At 31.2% G+C, this 13,803-nt stretch overlaps 1 protein-coding gene across 1 annotated transcript; it reads right to left on the bottom strand.

Moving 5' to 3' along the window:
- Window positions 1–246: 246 nt before the first annotated feature.
- LOC108905384 (phospholipase A1 member A) lies at window positions 247–12,267 on the bottom strand. Its single transcript, XM_018708216.1, has 7 exons — window positions 12,060–12,267; window positions 10,069–10,198; window positions 6,397–6,619; window positions 4,290–4,479; window positions 1,824–2,015; window positions 1,332–1,500; window positions 247–828 (listed from the first exon to the last, which is right to left on the bottom strand). The coding sequence occupies exons 1-7, from the start codon at window positions 12,142–12,144 to the stop codon at window positions 717–719; spliced, it is 1,101 nt and encodes a 366-aa protein (XP_018563732.1). The 5' UTR covers window positions 12,145–12,267; the 3' UTR covers window positions 247–716.
- Window positions 12,268–13,803: the final 1,536 nt, after the last annotated feature.

Genomic DNA, 13,803 nt, shown 5'->3' with positions numbered 1-13,803 from the left:
CTCCGTATCACTCACACTTATCGTAATTAGTAATAATTACGTTTTAATTTAAAATAAACAAATTATATAATCAACCATGTAGACATACAGGTCCTAAGGTTGCTCTAGAAAGAAAAATCGGAATTGCGTGCGCAACCAGCGATTACAAGAAACATGTGAACCGTGTATTAAAGTAAATATCACATTAGAAAGTGCAGAATTAATTTTTGTTGCACTGCTGTGATCAAGGTTTCATTATTTTTGCAATATATGGCAAATAGTTGCATTATTAATATTTTAACCTTTAATTTTTAATCAATCCCCTGCTACAAACGTTCTATTAACATAAGAATGAATAAATTAGGACACTATAACTCTCTTAAAAAAAATGTAGCAAGTATTCACAGAAATAATAATCCACTAATAATAGATCGAAACAGAAACAAACATCATTTTACTAATCCTTTTGGATAGAGGTATCATTGAAAGTTGTAGGCGATAAGTAGAAAACCTTTATTTTAGTTCCAACCTTTCTTTATCATTTTGTGTTAGACTAGACATACAAAAACTGTACTTCACAAAAGCAGCGTTATCACCAACTAATTTTCGTTCTACCCACTATTAAGATTCTGCATCTTATCTCCTATTATATACAAAAATGTCCCTTAGAAATAAGTATTTGGCAAATCTTTTTACAGGCATACATAATAAATTAATTAACCAACTCCCGAAGAGTTTCAGGTTGTCCTCTTCTTCAAAATTTGTAGTGCCTTTTGCTTAATGTGTTCTGGAGGGCCAAGAGCGTATGGGGGATTAGGTTTCGTTCTGAGATAATAGACACCCCTAGCCCTAGAAAAACAATAACAGTATGATATTGGAAATAAAAGTGCATAGTCTATATTAGAACTAAAATTTAAACATTTCTGGCAAAATCAACCTTCATATGTACTGACAACTCAACCTAATGTTGACAAAAATGGAACCAGTACCTACATATTAACAGAACTAGAACAAAATGTTCTATATCACAAACAACCATTTACAAGCAGATCATACTACTACAACCAGAACACTTACATCAGAAACAACAGACGCCATCTAGCAGTATGTAATGAAAACCTACAGATTGACAGACTGCTAGAAAAGTTCACTGCATGTGATTCTTATAACAATTTAATACTGACATAAGTGTAACCATGAAACCAACACACACAGCTAATGTATTATACCATTAGACAGTGATACAGATATAGAACATTTATGTCCAAAGCGACAATCATTTAGCAGTTTGTAATAGTAACTATAATTTGACAGACTAGTAGAAGTTATATAAGTGGAATTGCAATACTTACTTATGGCTAACATGTTCTCCCATTAGAACATACTGGTTATCTTCTGGGTTGCACCATCCCAGCATGAAACTGATAAGCGTTGGGCAGGGGTATGCCCAAAATCCTTTACTGGTGACAATGGATTCTATGAAGTAGGGTGTCACTTTGGTATGATCACAAGCTAAAGTTTCTGTGAATAGTAATGATGAATATTAGCAAATATTTATTTACAATGGAAAATGAAAGAATTAAGTTGAAATAGGTAGAACGTTCCATAAAAAGTACCATCTCGTTACACCACATATATCCTGTAATCCTGAGAAAGCCTTTAAATAGAATTAAAACACAGAGTTGCTTTCTTTTATAAAAGGAATGAATTCCTGGTGAAAAAGTCATATTGTACTTTCCCAATATGGAAAAATAGCCAGTAATAAACTTAAAAATAATTAACTGTTCAATTATTATTAATTACTTAGCTAATTAATTAATTAATTACAGTACTAATTTACTTACTAAATACAGTATCGCTTCCACACCCTGGCTGACTAGATCCACCATTAATGTAAAAGTCTGCGTGACCATTTGGACCCCACTGTCCTAATATTCCGGCTCCTGTATGCAGGATATCCACAAAATGTGCATCTGAAGTGTCCAGATCCCTAGACTTGTTTTGGCCCATGTAAAATACGATAGTCGGGTCTAATCCTATAGAAATCGAAACAACAAAATTATCTAAGTGTAGAGAGTATCTATTCTAACATTTGACATTCCATTGTTTCATGATTATGACCTCATTACCATTTTTAAAATGCACAATTTATTATAGTCAAATATTGATACTGCTGTAATAGTTACCTCAAGGAAAGTAAACAACTTTTTTAAATTGTCACTTTGTAGGTGCGATATATGGGTATCCACGCGAAGGTTTCCTCGAAAACTTTCTCCTTACTCTGATATCAAATTTATTTCAAACTTATCATCGCCATGACTGCCAACTTTCCAAAGAAAACATAGATATTTACATATAGGTTGCGTATTATTACGTCCTTAATCCACAGTATGATATTAAACTTTCACTTTTAAATAATTTTCCCAGGATCATAACTGCGCTGCATTCATTCCAGATAAAATAAATAGTAGGGACGTGGAATGAAAATGTAGCTTATTGTGGGCGATGCAAATGGTTTCACTATACAGGAAATGTTATATAACTGTAAGACAACAACATTATTGTTTTACTAGTTGTAGAATAGTTATTTTTTTATCTAGTGCGCAAAATGCTACTTTGGTGATCGAGAATTGAATTTTTTAACGAGGCGAAGCCGAGTTAAAAAATTATTCGAGACCACCAAAGTAGTTCGCGTACGAGATGCAAACAATATATTAACAAACAATCGGTTGTAATTGTTATTACAGTTGCTGCACTTCGTACTGTGATATGGTTATTTATTATTAGTAAGGACGGCATTCAAATATTTAGTTGGGTTAAATGTTATTTATCAATTAATCAGAAGATTGTCCTAAAATGAATTGAAGAAAGTGTTTAGGAAAGTTGGTCTCGACACCATTTTCTCAAAGACGCATTAATACATAAAAATACCCAGATGGCAAATCAAATTAGCTAAAATTTAACTTGCTACTGTGTAGCATTGATATAATCTTCAAATCAACATTTTAATATGATGTCTAGGACAGATATAGAATTCGATGAAATACAACGTAGGCATCATACAACTAAAAACAGTGTAACTGTTATTATTTTTTATGTTGCTTGTTAACAAAGAAACATATTTATGTTTTAAAATTAATAGCTAAATTTATCAATTTGCATAAAATCACACGCAATTCCTTTTTATAAAAATTGAGGAAATTATAGTGTTACTAATATATCCAATAAAATTCCTTAATTTTGCTATAAATAATATTTAGTCCCGTTAATGAGAATTTGAAATAATAAAAATCATAATTCAGTTTGATAATTGATTTTGAAGGAAGATGATAAAGAAACTAATTAGGTTAAGAACCTCTGATCCAACAAGATCACAATAATTTTTGACACCTACTAAATACTGGCACCCCAGATTTAGGCAAGGAAAATGTTGAAGTTTCATTGCAGAAAAGAACAATAAAATCCTGATTCTTAACAAAATCAAGCTCAGAGAGTACGAAATAGATTTTTATCTCACTCATACTCAAACCATGTCGATAAATAGACATAATAGATCATTAGTGAGTATATTTACTGATGAGAATTAAGTTCGATCCGGTCTATGTCTGGTGGTACTACTGACGAATGGCCTATTAACTAGATACTGAGGGAGCTTAAGTGCTGATCGAGGCTTTGGTTTATTAGATATCTAAATCTGCCTATGAGAGAAATTTGAGTATTTTTAGATTTCTTTGCTTTCCTGGCAGACATTTAGTTGTGGATAAAACAATCGAAAACAAAGTTGCAAGTGTTTTGTATATGTTTTATTTACATCAGTGTATTTAATAATAATAATAATAATGTAATATCTCTACTCCTCATTCTAACTACGAGAATTAGCCCAGAAGTCGGAGACTTGTGCGGGAGAGGAGCCGGCATATTATTATTACTCAGGCCGCATTTGCGCCCAGGTACGACTTATGTTGGTAGGCCCTAACCACCATTCAGTGCAGGAATGAGGGAAACCTGGAAAACCTCATTAATTAGGGGGGCGGTCAAATGCCAACCGGTGTCAATCTCTCACATTGACCCAAGCCAACATTTTTCCACCCTACCATATCTGCACAGAGGGTGCCAATCCTTCGTACAAGCATAGCTAATCTACGGTCTACCGGCCGCGGGATTCGAAACCCGGGCAGATCGACACATCGATTTAAGTACTGACGCCTTAAATCGTGCGGCTATCGACCGTGTTTAAAGGATATATTAGATAAAAAATTTGTTTGGTCCAATGCAACATTTTTATTTATTTGCTATTACACAGTTTTTACCTGTGATCCTGCCAAGCTTGCCGTCCTTCTCGGGATCGAGATAATTGGCCACCAGTCCTCCAATATGTGCCCCCACGCTGTACCCTACCACGTGCAAATCGTCGGCTCGTACCCCTCTGGGATGCTGAGCTAAATAATGGATCAACTGAGCTATGCACTTGGCGCAGAACCTTGGAGCCCACTCCATTTGCTGAAAGAAAGGAGAATGTCCGTTTAACAGCTAATTACGGGAATGGTTACAATAATAGGTTAAAAGAACAAACGAGGGTGTGAGCTAAAGTAATTGTCATAAGTCGTTTGTGACATATAGAATGTCTTGAAAGAAACAGGTATATGAAAATTCACCACTAGATCAGTCGTTTCATAAAAATTCGAATTATTGTTTGTCTGTTTATGTTAAACTATATGATGGGTATGAATATACAGTGCAGGTCACTAACTTGAAACAAATTCGGTATATTAAACATAAGAAATTGATTTCAAATATTTTCAAGTTTGTAACTTCACCGCTAGGGGGCGCAACTGCTATAGTATTACGGAAAATTGTCGTTTTTCGAAATTTTGCTTATATAACTTAAGTTGAAAATATACTTTTTGGATACACTGTTAAACCCTTCACAAGTTTTGTTTGAAGTTTTTTTTTGTTATTACCATAGCAACGCCAGTATGAAGGACGCCATCTTGAAAGTTTTAAATTGTCATAACTTCTAAATGCCTTAATCGATTTCAATAAACGATGGCTCATTTTAAAGAACTATTAATAAAATTTATATTTGTGATATGGGAATAAGAATATGATTTTCCTGCGCAACGGTAGATGAAGCTAATCAGAAAAGTTTTGAAATTGTTTCCGTCTGCTTAAAAAATTAAATGCAACGATATTTTTTTCATAGCTTGATATATCTACCATTTATTAAGGAAAACTAATACACAAACCGGAGGTCGATATCTTTATTCGTTTTTGAGTTATTGCTAGAACAGTGAAGTTGTGCTAAATAACACTAACATAATCCAAGCCAAAATTAAATTTTAAAACCAAGCTTGTCCTTAAAAAGTACTTGCTTTATTTTGAAATTTTTTTAATATTTGGGTAAAATTTTTCATTTTTTTTATTAATTTCAAATATCTGAGTATTCATAAATATTATTGTTTCTATAACGAAGCAGGCTATTCAAATGACAGTGTATTACAAATGTCGGAAAAGTATTTGTTTTGAGATATGTTCAAAAATGTTATATACAAAATACCATTGTGTAAACAGGGTTACAAACAGTTTTTAAATCTATGTACTTGAATGTCTGCTCTGTATAAGCAAAAATAAGTTCACGTTTAAACAAATTGTAATTTACATGGTTATAACACAATTCTAAGCGCGAAATTACCAATTATATAATATTCTTACTAACAAACGTAACCATGTTTTAGTAAACTCAATTTCATGTAATGAAGAATGGCCGAAATAAATGAATTTATATAACATATATTACGTTTTCTGTTCTCTGTTTAATGGTTTGTGAATCAGTTTTCGACATTATTACAAAATTCGGATATCACAATTTAATAATTATTTTATTTGTACATATTGTTGGTACTCAAGCGTAACAGTAATTCATATAATTATTATTGAATGCAACAAAAACTATAATGAATATTTTTAAGGTTTAAAGGTTACAAATTTCAGAAAAAAAATCCATTTTTATTTAAATATACTTCTCATAGTTTCTTTAAACTTATTATATTCTAAATGAGATCATTTTAGAATAACTGATATACCCATTCCAAGGGGTCTACGTAATATATCCAGAGAAATTTTAAAATGTGAACAAGGTCAGTGGCATTCAATATGTTGTTTTTTTGCCTTAAAAAAAGCATAACCAAATCGTCGATTATTCTACAACTCTATAAAAAACAGTTTGAAAGTAACGGCATGCCTCAATGTAATTGTTTTCCTTAAATTAAATAGTTGTTCTGAATATATCAACATTTCTTAATAGATAACCTTTCAAGGTTAATCAGATTTTATGCTACTACTATTGTACCTGACTTTTCGAAAAACCTATTGAAAATGTTACTATTGTATTGTTACTATAATAGAATTTGTACTTACTTTCAAGCACGGTTCCTTAACTAGCGTTCCATAATCAACGATGATGACGTTGTAATTTCCTCTGTAGAAATATGCATCCCTCATGTCGGTACTTGGAGAATACATCCTTCCTCCACCAAAGCCATGGATGATTATCTTCGTTGGATAAGCTCTGTTAAATTGAGTGTTGTACAAAGAATCCAGTTTGGTTGTATCCAGCAATTCAGGATTCTGTTGCGTCCTTCTGAAAACAGCAATAATTCTTATGTTTTAACAAAAATTAAACTTAAAAACATTCACGCAAATTTGGAAAGGAATAATTAAGTTAATGTAATACCACAACACTGTGTGGTAATATTGAATTATTGAATGAAAGTTTGGTTCGCCCAAACTGGAGCACTCCGTGTAGGGTAGTTTTTAGTTTAATTGTTACACTATTTTATTGGCAGAGATATAGAAGATACAGAAGTGGTCGAAAGTGTCAAGAAAATTGAGTCTTAAAAGTCTAACTCGACGAAGTGTCATCGGATTCCACTAAAATAGGATTGTTTCTACATTTAATTCTCAGGATTGTGAAACATTTTCATTTAAAAACACTTTCACATTTAAAAATATTGATGCAAATTATTAGCAAGTAGAAAGTGTGTAAAAAATATTCTATCACTAATGGTAAAGTATATTAACTTATATAAGTATTACTAAATGCCATAATTTATTTAATAATTCATATTAGTACACATCTAAAAATAAATATAGAAAATTTACTACTAAAACATGTAGAATAAACAGAATACAGTCACGTTTAGAGTAAGAAGATATTGTATCAATATCTTCCATTAGTGTCAATTCTTTCCTGGGCTCAGGACATTTTCGTTTACTATTTTCGTTTAAAAATAATATTTCATTCATACTGATACCATTGCCAAGTTCTTCGTTTCATAATTTTCGCCTATTGTGATCGATGACCTTGTTGAGCTCCAATGTTACAAACAAAATGTCTTGCAAAATAAAGTGTAGTCTAGCTATTTCAGGTTAACTGCAAACGGTCTTGACTTACTAAAGATAAATACCACTTTTACTTGACCAGTCTTCAACAGCGTTATTGCATAAAACGTTTACATGGATTAGCCGAAGACAAATATAAATCGACCGAAATAATAAAAACTTTTTATGTGCAAAATAAAAGTATATTCATTATACATTTATTTTGTGTCCAAGTGTGTAAGATTGACATAACTTGAATGAAATTGGACCAGCTTGTCTGACTCTATGATGATAAATTGGAATTAAACGAGTGAAAAATCATACGTCGACGTTTTTGTGAATTTTGACCTGTTTTTTGAATTTTCCCGAAAACTCAGTCCAGTTAGGCCAAATCTGAAGGCAGATTCGGATTCAGCGAAAAAAAATACATGGGTCTGAATACCAGATCCGATCCTTTTTTTTTTGTGGGGCTGTGTAATCAATGATATTTATAGACTTTTGATGTATTACTTTTCAAACAAAATGTAATTATACGTTTCGTTTGTGAAAAAAATAATGTGATGAGTTATATAGTATTATCCTAGGGACAACAATTACACGTCAAATTCCGCGACATTGACGACAAAGAGACAAAACAGTACTTGAACTAGTCATCGGGAACGTCAACATCCTTGAAAATAATTTCGCAAAAACTATTTATTTCTTTAAAATTATCATATTTTATTGACCTCAAATTCTGAAACATGTAAAACAATGCGCGCATTCAGGTAGAATAACAACGATCATTAAAAATAGTCATTTGTTGAGGACTATATTGGATATTTAATTAAATACCTTTTAAGTACACCGACGGATGTCACTTATGTCTATATTTAGTACTTTCTCCGGATAAACAGTGTCGTAACGATGTAACACACGTAATTTTTTATGCAAAGCCTACTCGACCGTGATAATGATGAGTCTAATAACTTGTCGAACGTAAAATTAAGGTTGCAATATCGATTAGCGTAAATAAATACGTAGCCACACATTCATTAGAATATTTGCCTTTGCCGACACATCTATTGCAGTTGTTCATATGGACTTTGGATTTCAAACAAACTTGTACCTACTTCTATATTGATGTAAATGGACATAATGAAGGAAAGTCGTGAAAAATCCTCAAATTAGTATAGGAAACGGTATCTTATTCTCAGTGAATTCCCTTTGAATTAGTTAGAATTATTATAAATATAGGTTCAATTAAACTAATTGTTTCATTGAATCAAAAGTATAATAATAGGAAAATCTTCCTTTTTATTGCACAAACCAATTACGCATAAAACTAAATCGTGCACTTTGACAGACCAAGATTAGATCGATTCCCATCGATACTATGTGAAATTTATATCTTATTCACTTAAGTGATAGGAACCATAAAATTAAAAATATATATTACAACATTTACAAAACAAGAAAGCGACAAAATTTCAGTTAAAAAAACAGTGTCAAGACCAGTGCGTCTATTATCGAAAATGTTGGCTAAGAGATTCCAAATATTAGGTAAACTACTAATTGATCCTTAGGAAAGAAAAATGGTAAATATTGGTACAAGCAAACAGTTTATAAAAAAATATATCAGATGGGACAAAACTGACAATTGTTTTTCAGATTCTATGAAACATTATTGGAAACTCAAATCACAATAAAAATGAAAGTAATAAACTAATCTGCTAAATATGACACATAATTGTCATATCTATCTACAGGGTATTAGAAGTTTGACGGCCTTAATTTTAACAGACGATAGAATACATTAAAATAAACAAAGAAACCTCGGATGACATGGGTCCTAAACTCAACCATTTCCGAGAAACTTCTTCCAAAAGTTATTAATTAGGAAATATTGACATAATTGCGTGCATAGAATACCACAAAATACAATGTTTATCACTTTTTTTAACTTCTTTATGCTTAATTCTAAAAAATAATAGCATTGTAATAAATTTAGAATACGATAAAATTCATATCGGACAATGTGACAACGGCGCGGCAGTTTATTAACATGATATTAATACGCAATTCAGTTAGTATCTGGATTCGACCGTGTTGGAGTGTTTTTTGTGTACCACTATTTCCTTTTCTTGAGGTGTTTCTTGTGGTGGACATTTTAAGCATATGTTGTAGTTTGTTTGTCCTTGTGTGTTTAAAAATTACTGGATTTTGCTTCTTGGTAAGTACCTAAATTATTTCTAATACGTATGACTATTTGGACGATGTGAATCTTTGGGTACTTTAATTACATATTTTTCAAATCCGTAATAAGATTAAAAGTTCCTGTTCTAAGATATTCATAATTACTGAAATTCCAGCTAAAATTCCACAACACTATCTTCGTACTACAAAATCGATACATTTTATTTTACTTATTCAAAAACTGGAAAACAATTATTAATTGTCTTGAAATTTACTAAATGTTTCACAATAATAGTTGTTTACATTTTTTCCATAGGATAAGTCTTCCGCGTGCACACAAAGTGTGCATTAGCAGGTTAAGCGCTGTTGTCACGTTGTGATGAAACTCCCAAATATTACTACACGCTGTATTTTGAAAACTGTTAATCTTACGTCCTTGTAATATACAATTATTTTGTTCATTTGTGATTACTCTATCTCATGGTGAAGTAATGGTAGTTGAATTTCTTACACCCTGTATATTACATTTATTACCTTGTATACAAGTAAAACTGTATTTGCTTATGTGGACATCTGTATGGTTTGGGGATACAGGAAGTGGTGTTGAATAGATCGGTGACCGTCTCCGGTTTTTTCCGACCTTTGGATCGCTGTGCATATATTCCTGGAAAAAAAAAGCATTTTTACATAACAATAACCCCATATAAACAGTATATTTAAAAATGCTAACAGGACAAAATTGTATATTAATATTGTATTTTTATAAGTATAATTTACCTGGGAAATCGTCATTATCATCATAGTTGAAAAATATAGTTAGTCCAGACGTTCCAGAATTTAGAACCTTGTTTTCAAACATAAAAAGAATTCAAATTTCATCGTGTCAGATAAAATAACACTTATATTCATTGACACAGATATTAAATCTCATCATAAGTGGTTAATAGTCTGTGAAGAGTAGTTTTTATTTAATTTTTCCTTTTCAAAATTACAACAGTAATCTTTTTGTACTTATATTATTAAATATTACATTTCTGGATAGCCTTGCATCACAAGGAACATTAAAAATATTATTCAATCCTATTCTAATAAAAGCTGTTGAAGAAACTAAATATAACTTGGAAAAAATGCTAGTGACATTGAAATCTGTTGATATTCTAGTCTTTATAAGCACAGTTAAGTACGTGGTACATTATGTCGTAATATGTATCTATATCAACAGTTAGTTTCGAACAGAAAAAATTAATTAGAATATTTTATTAACCCAAGGATATAACACATAGATTTTCTTATATCTAAATGCAGTTAATATTCTAGAACAATTACCTACTTTTATATCTATAACTGCTCTTGCTATAAAAATATACTTATTAATAAGCTAATCAATCATATTTTAAAACGCTAGTTAGTTTTTTTATGCAAGCAGCTGTAGAACCTTACACAATGAAGTACATATTGTGATATTTACGATAGAGTTAAGATTTTCAAGATTTCATATTAAAGACTGAATTTAGTTGCAACGAAACTCTATCGCAAATATCTCACTCTATTCTATCACACATATCGTAGATAGGCTGAAATAAATTATTTTCAAAAGACTAGTTTCAAGTATTTTTCATATTGGTTCAATAATGAATTATTAAAAAACATAATACAATAGGTAAGTAACATATTCATTGAATGTCTTTTGGAACATCTGTTGGAAATACCAGCTGATCACCATGAAATATTTAAAAATAATGTTACAGCATTGCACAGCAAGTACAACAGCAATTTCACTGTAATACTGAATGATGGTAAGTGTGAAGGATTAAATTAGGGTCCTTTTTCAGTATAAACATTTATTTTCCTTTCCTACTTGTTTCGGCTACTATGCCATCATCAGGAGAAAAGAAACTACAGTATATAAAAAACAAACTTCCACATATGGACAAAACTAATCGTAAAATAAATTATTTTGTTATTTTGTTCAAAATTTATATGTAAAAAACAGATAATATTAAAGAAATGCATTCATATATAGAAATACTCACAATGGCAAGCATTGGAAAGGAGATGGAAGCATACAACTGCTAATGAATGACATTGTAAACATTTTTGTAAAAAATAATGAAAATATCGACAATTTTCTTTCTTCCAAGTCTGTCGTGTGTTCATTTTCAATTTGATACGATGTCTTGAAAGAACATTTTTGATATTTTCAATATTTTACAAAAAAGCATCATTTGTAAGCAGTTTTATTTAGCCAATTCTTTACTAATGATAGTTTTTGTAAGTGTAACTAGGCCATAATTTCGATGTATGAATTTATTTGTTTAACATTGTTCTTTTTTTAAATAAATTTTGAACGTTTGTTTTACGCTAATTTTGATATGTTAAAGTTTGTATTTTTAATATATTTAGTTTTTCCCTGATGAAGGCATGGTAGCTGAAACTACTAGGAAAAAAAACGTTTGTACTAATTTAAAAATAACTCTACCCTTTTGCACTTAGTGTTAATTTATTCTGATACATGATTGACTTACCAGTAAAAGTGATTAATAACAAATAATAGCAGACAAACAAGGCACTTTCACGGTTGACGATGGCATGGGCACCGCGCCGGTTCATCGTCGGTGATGATTGTTATTGTTTTTTTCTTGACACGATTCCAACGACGAAACCGAGACCGCCCAAGAGAAAGTTGCTCGTGCATCGAGCGCCAGAACGAAACTGTAAACTGTGTGCCATCGTCCATAAGCTCTTTCTTCGACATTCACTTTTCAACCTCTCCAACACAGACTCTCACTATCTACTCTTGATGGAAATTCCGATGGCATGCGGGAGCCGGATCTTATCTAGGTTTTGCCGTCATTGGCATTGAATCATCGCCGTTATGCAATCAAAAATTTTGAAAATGTCACAAAAAAAATTTATCCTACTCAAAATGATCTCAGTTTTATTATTTTTTTTTTCAAGTAACCTAGATATAAATAATTCAGTTTTTGATCTTCCATCTTTTGTTTACTTTGACGAGAAGAATTAGTCCTGGAAATATGTCGTAACGTCACTATTTAACGCTGTAAAATGAAAGAAAATAGGGTGGTTTTATACAGTCTATCACAATAAGGACCATTTATTGCAGTGATATGTTCGCCAGTACAATGATATGTTGAAGACTGTGGCACGCTGTCATTAACAATTATTTAAAATCAAAAATACACTATTATCAAAATACTAGATACCTACTAAAGAAAAAAGCGCATACCTACCACAGACAATATAGGCGTTAAGCTGAACTTCCTAAAATTATAATTCAATATGAAAGTTAGGATCGTTTAAAGTTCATTAATTTTGTCCCAAAAATGATCTATCATAATTAATTTCATTATAATTAACGACTGTTTATATCAATGTTTGTTGGACAATCTCCACTTCCTTTGTTGTTTCTTGGGATGAAATCGAGTTTCTACAAACAAAGCAACTAGACGCGAAAGCTGAACAAACGTATTTAAGTGAATGCATATTTATATAAAAATAACATAAGCTAAGTTATAAATCTTAGGCAGCTTTTAAAATTTAACCACAGCAGTCAGTGGAATGGATATTTCTCTCTCTTTTGTTCATTTAAAAGGAAAGACGATAAATCGTTCAAGGATCAAAGAGATCGACAAACATTATCAACATTTCAATCGTCGTGCTTTATGAACAAAATCATCAATTCAATCAATTATTAATGAAATGGAATACAAATTTTTGGACTACAAGAGTCTGTTATTATTCCGTGATTCTAGTATCCTGAGGCAAATACCTATTAAATGAACTTGACAAAATTTAATGAGAACAGGCAATGACATCTAGATCCAGAAATTATTAAATGAAAGAAACGTATTGATTTTCATGATAAATTATGAATTTTCGAGAACTTTAACACTATTTTAATACGTTGCCAAATATACGTAATGGCTATACATGCAGAGTATGCAACGCAGTATACATATTATGTAAATTCAAGATTAGTTTCAGTTTAAAAGCTTGTGTTCACCAGTCACTGTTTTCAGAACTATGTGAATGAAAAAAATGTAGCTCTGCATCGTTTCTTTGTCTAGTGGAATATTAGAAACCTTAAAATATATCGATTTGAAGAGTGTGATATCCATATTATTTTTTAAAATCTAGTAAGATTACATACACTGCAATTATAAAGCACATATCTTAAGCTTACTTATATTATCATTCTCATATTCGCACCACGGCAATTTTAGCAAATGTTACAGCTTTGCTTAAAGT

Source organism: Anoplophora glabripennis, unplaced genomic scaffold, assembly GCF_000390285.2.
Source record: "Anoplophora glabripennis isolate ALB-LARVAE unplaced genomic scaffold, Agla_2.0 scaffold42, whole genome shotgun sequence".
Lineage (NCBI taxonomy): Eukaryota > Metazoa > Arthropoda > Insecta > Coleoptera > Cerambycidae > Anoplophora > Anoplophora glabripennis.
The sequence above is the reverse complement of the archived record's forward strand: the minus strand, read 5'-3'. Positions and strand labels throughout refer to the sequence as shown.

Bases quoted from the DNA above. Each gene is read 5' to 3' on its own strand.
- LOC108905384 (XM_018708216.1), bottom strand. From the start codon at position 12,144: ATGAACCGGCGCGGTGCCCATGCCATCGTCAACCGTGAAAGTGCCTTG. The intron at 2,016-4,289 runs GTAAAAACTGTG...CGATTTCTATAG, and splicing joins CAAGCTTGGCAGGATCACAG to GATTAGACCCGACTATCGTA. The intron at 829-1,331 runs GTAAGTATTGCA...TTGTTTTTCTAG, and splicing joins GGAGAACATGTTAGCCATAA to GGCTAGGGGTGTCTATTATC.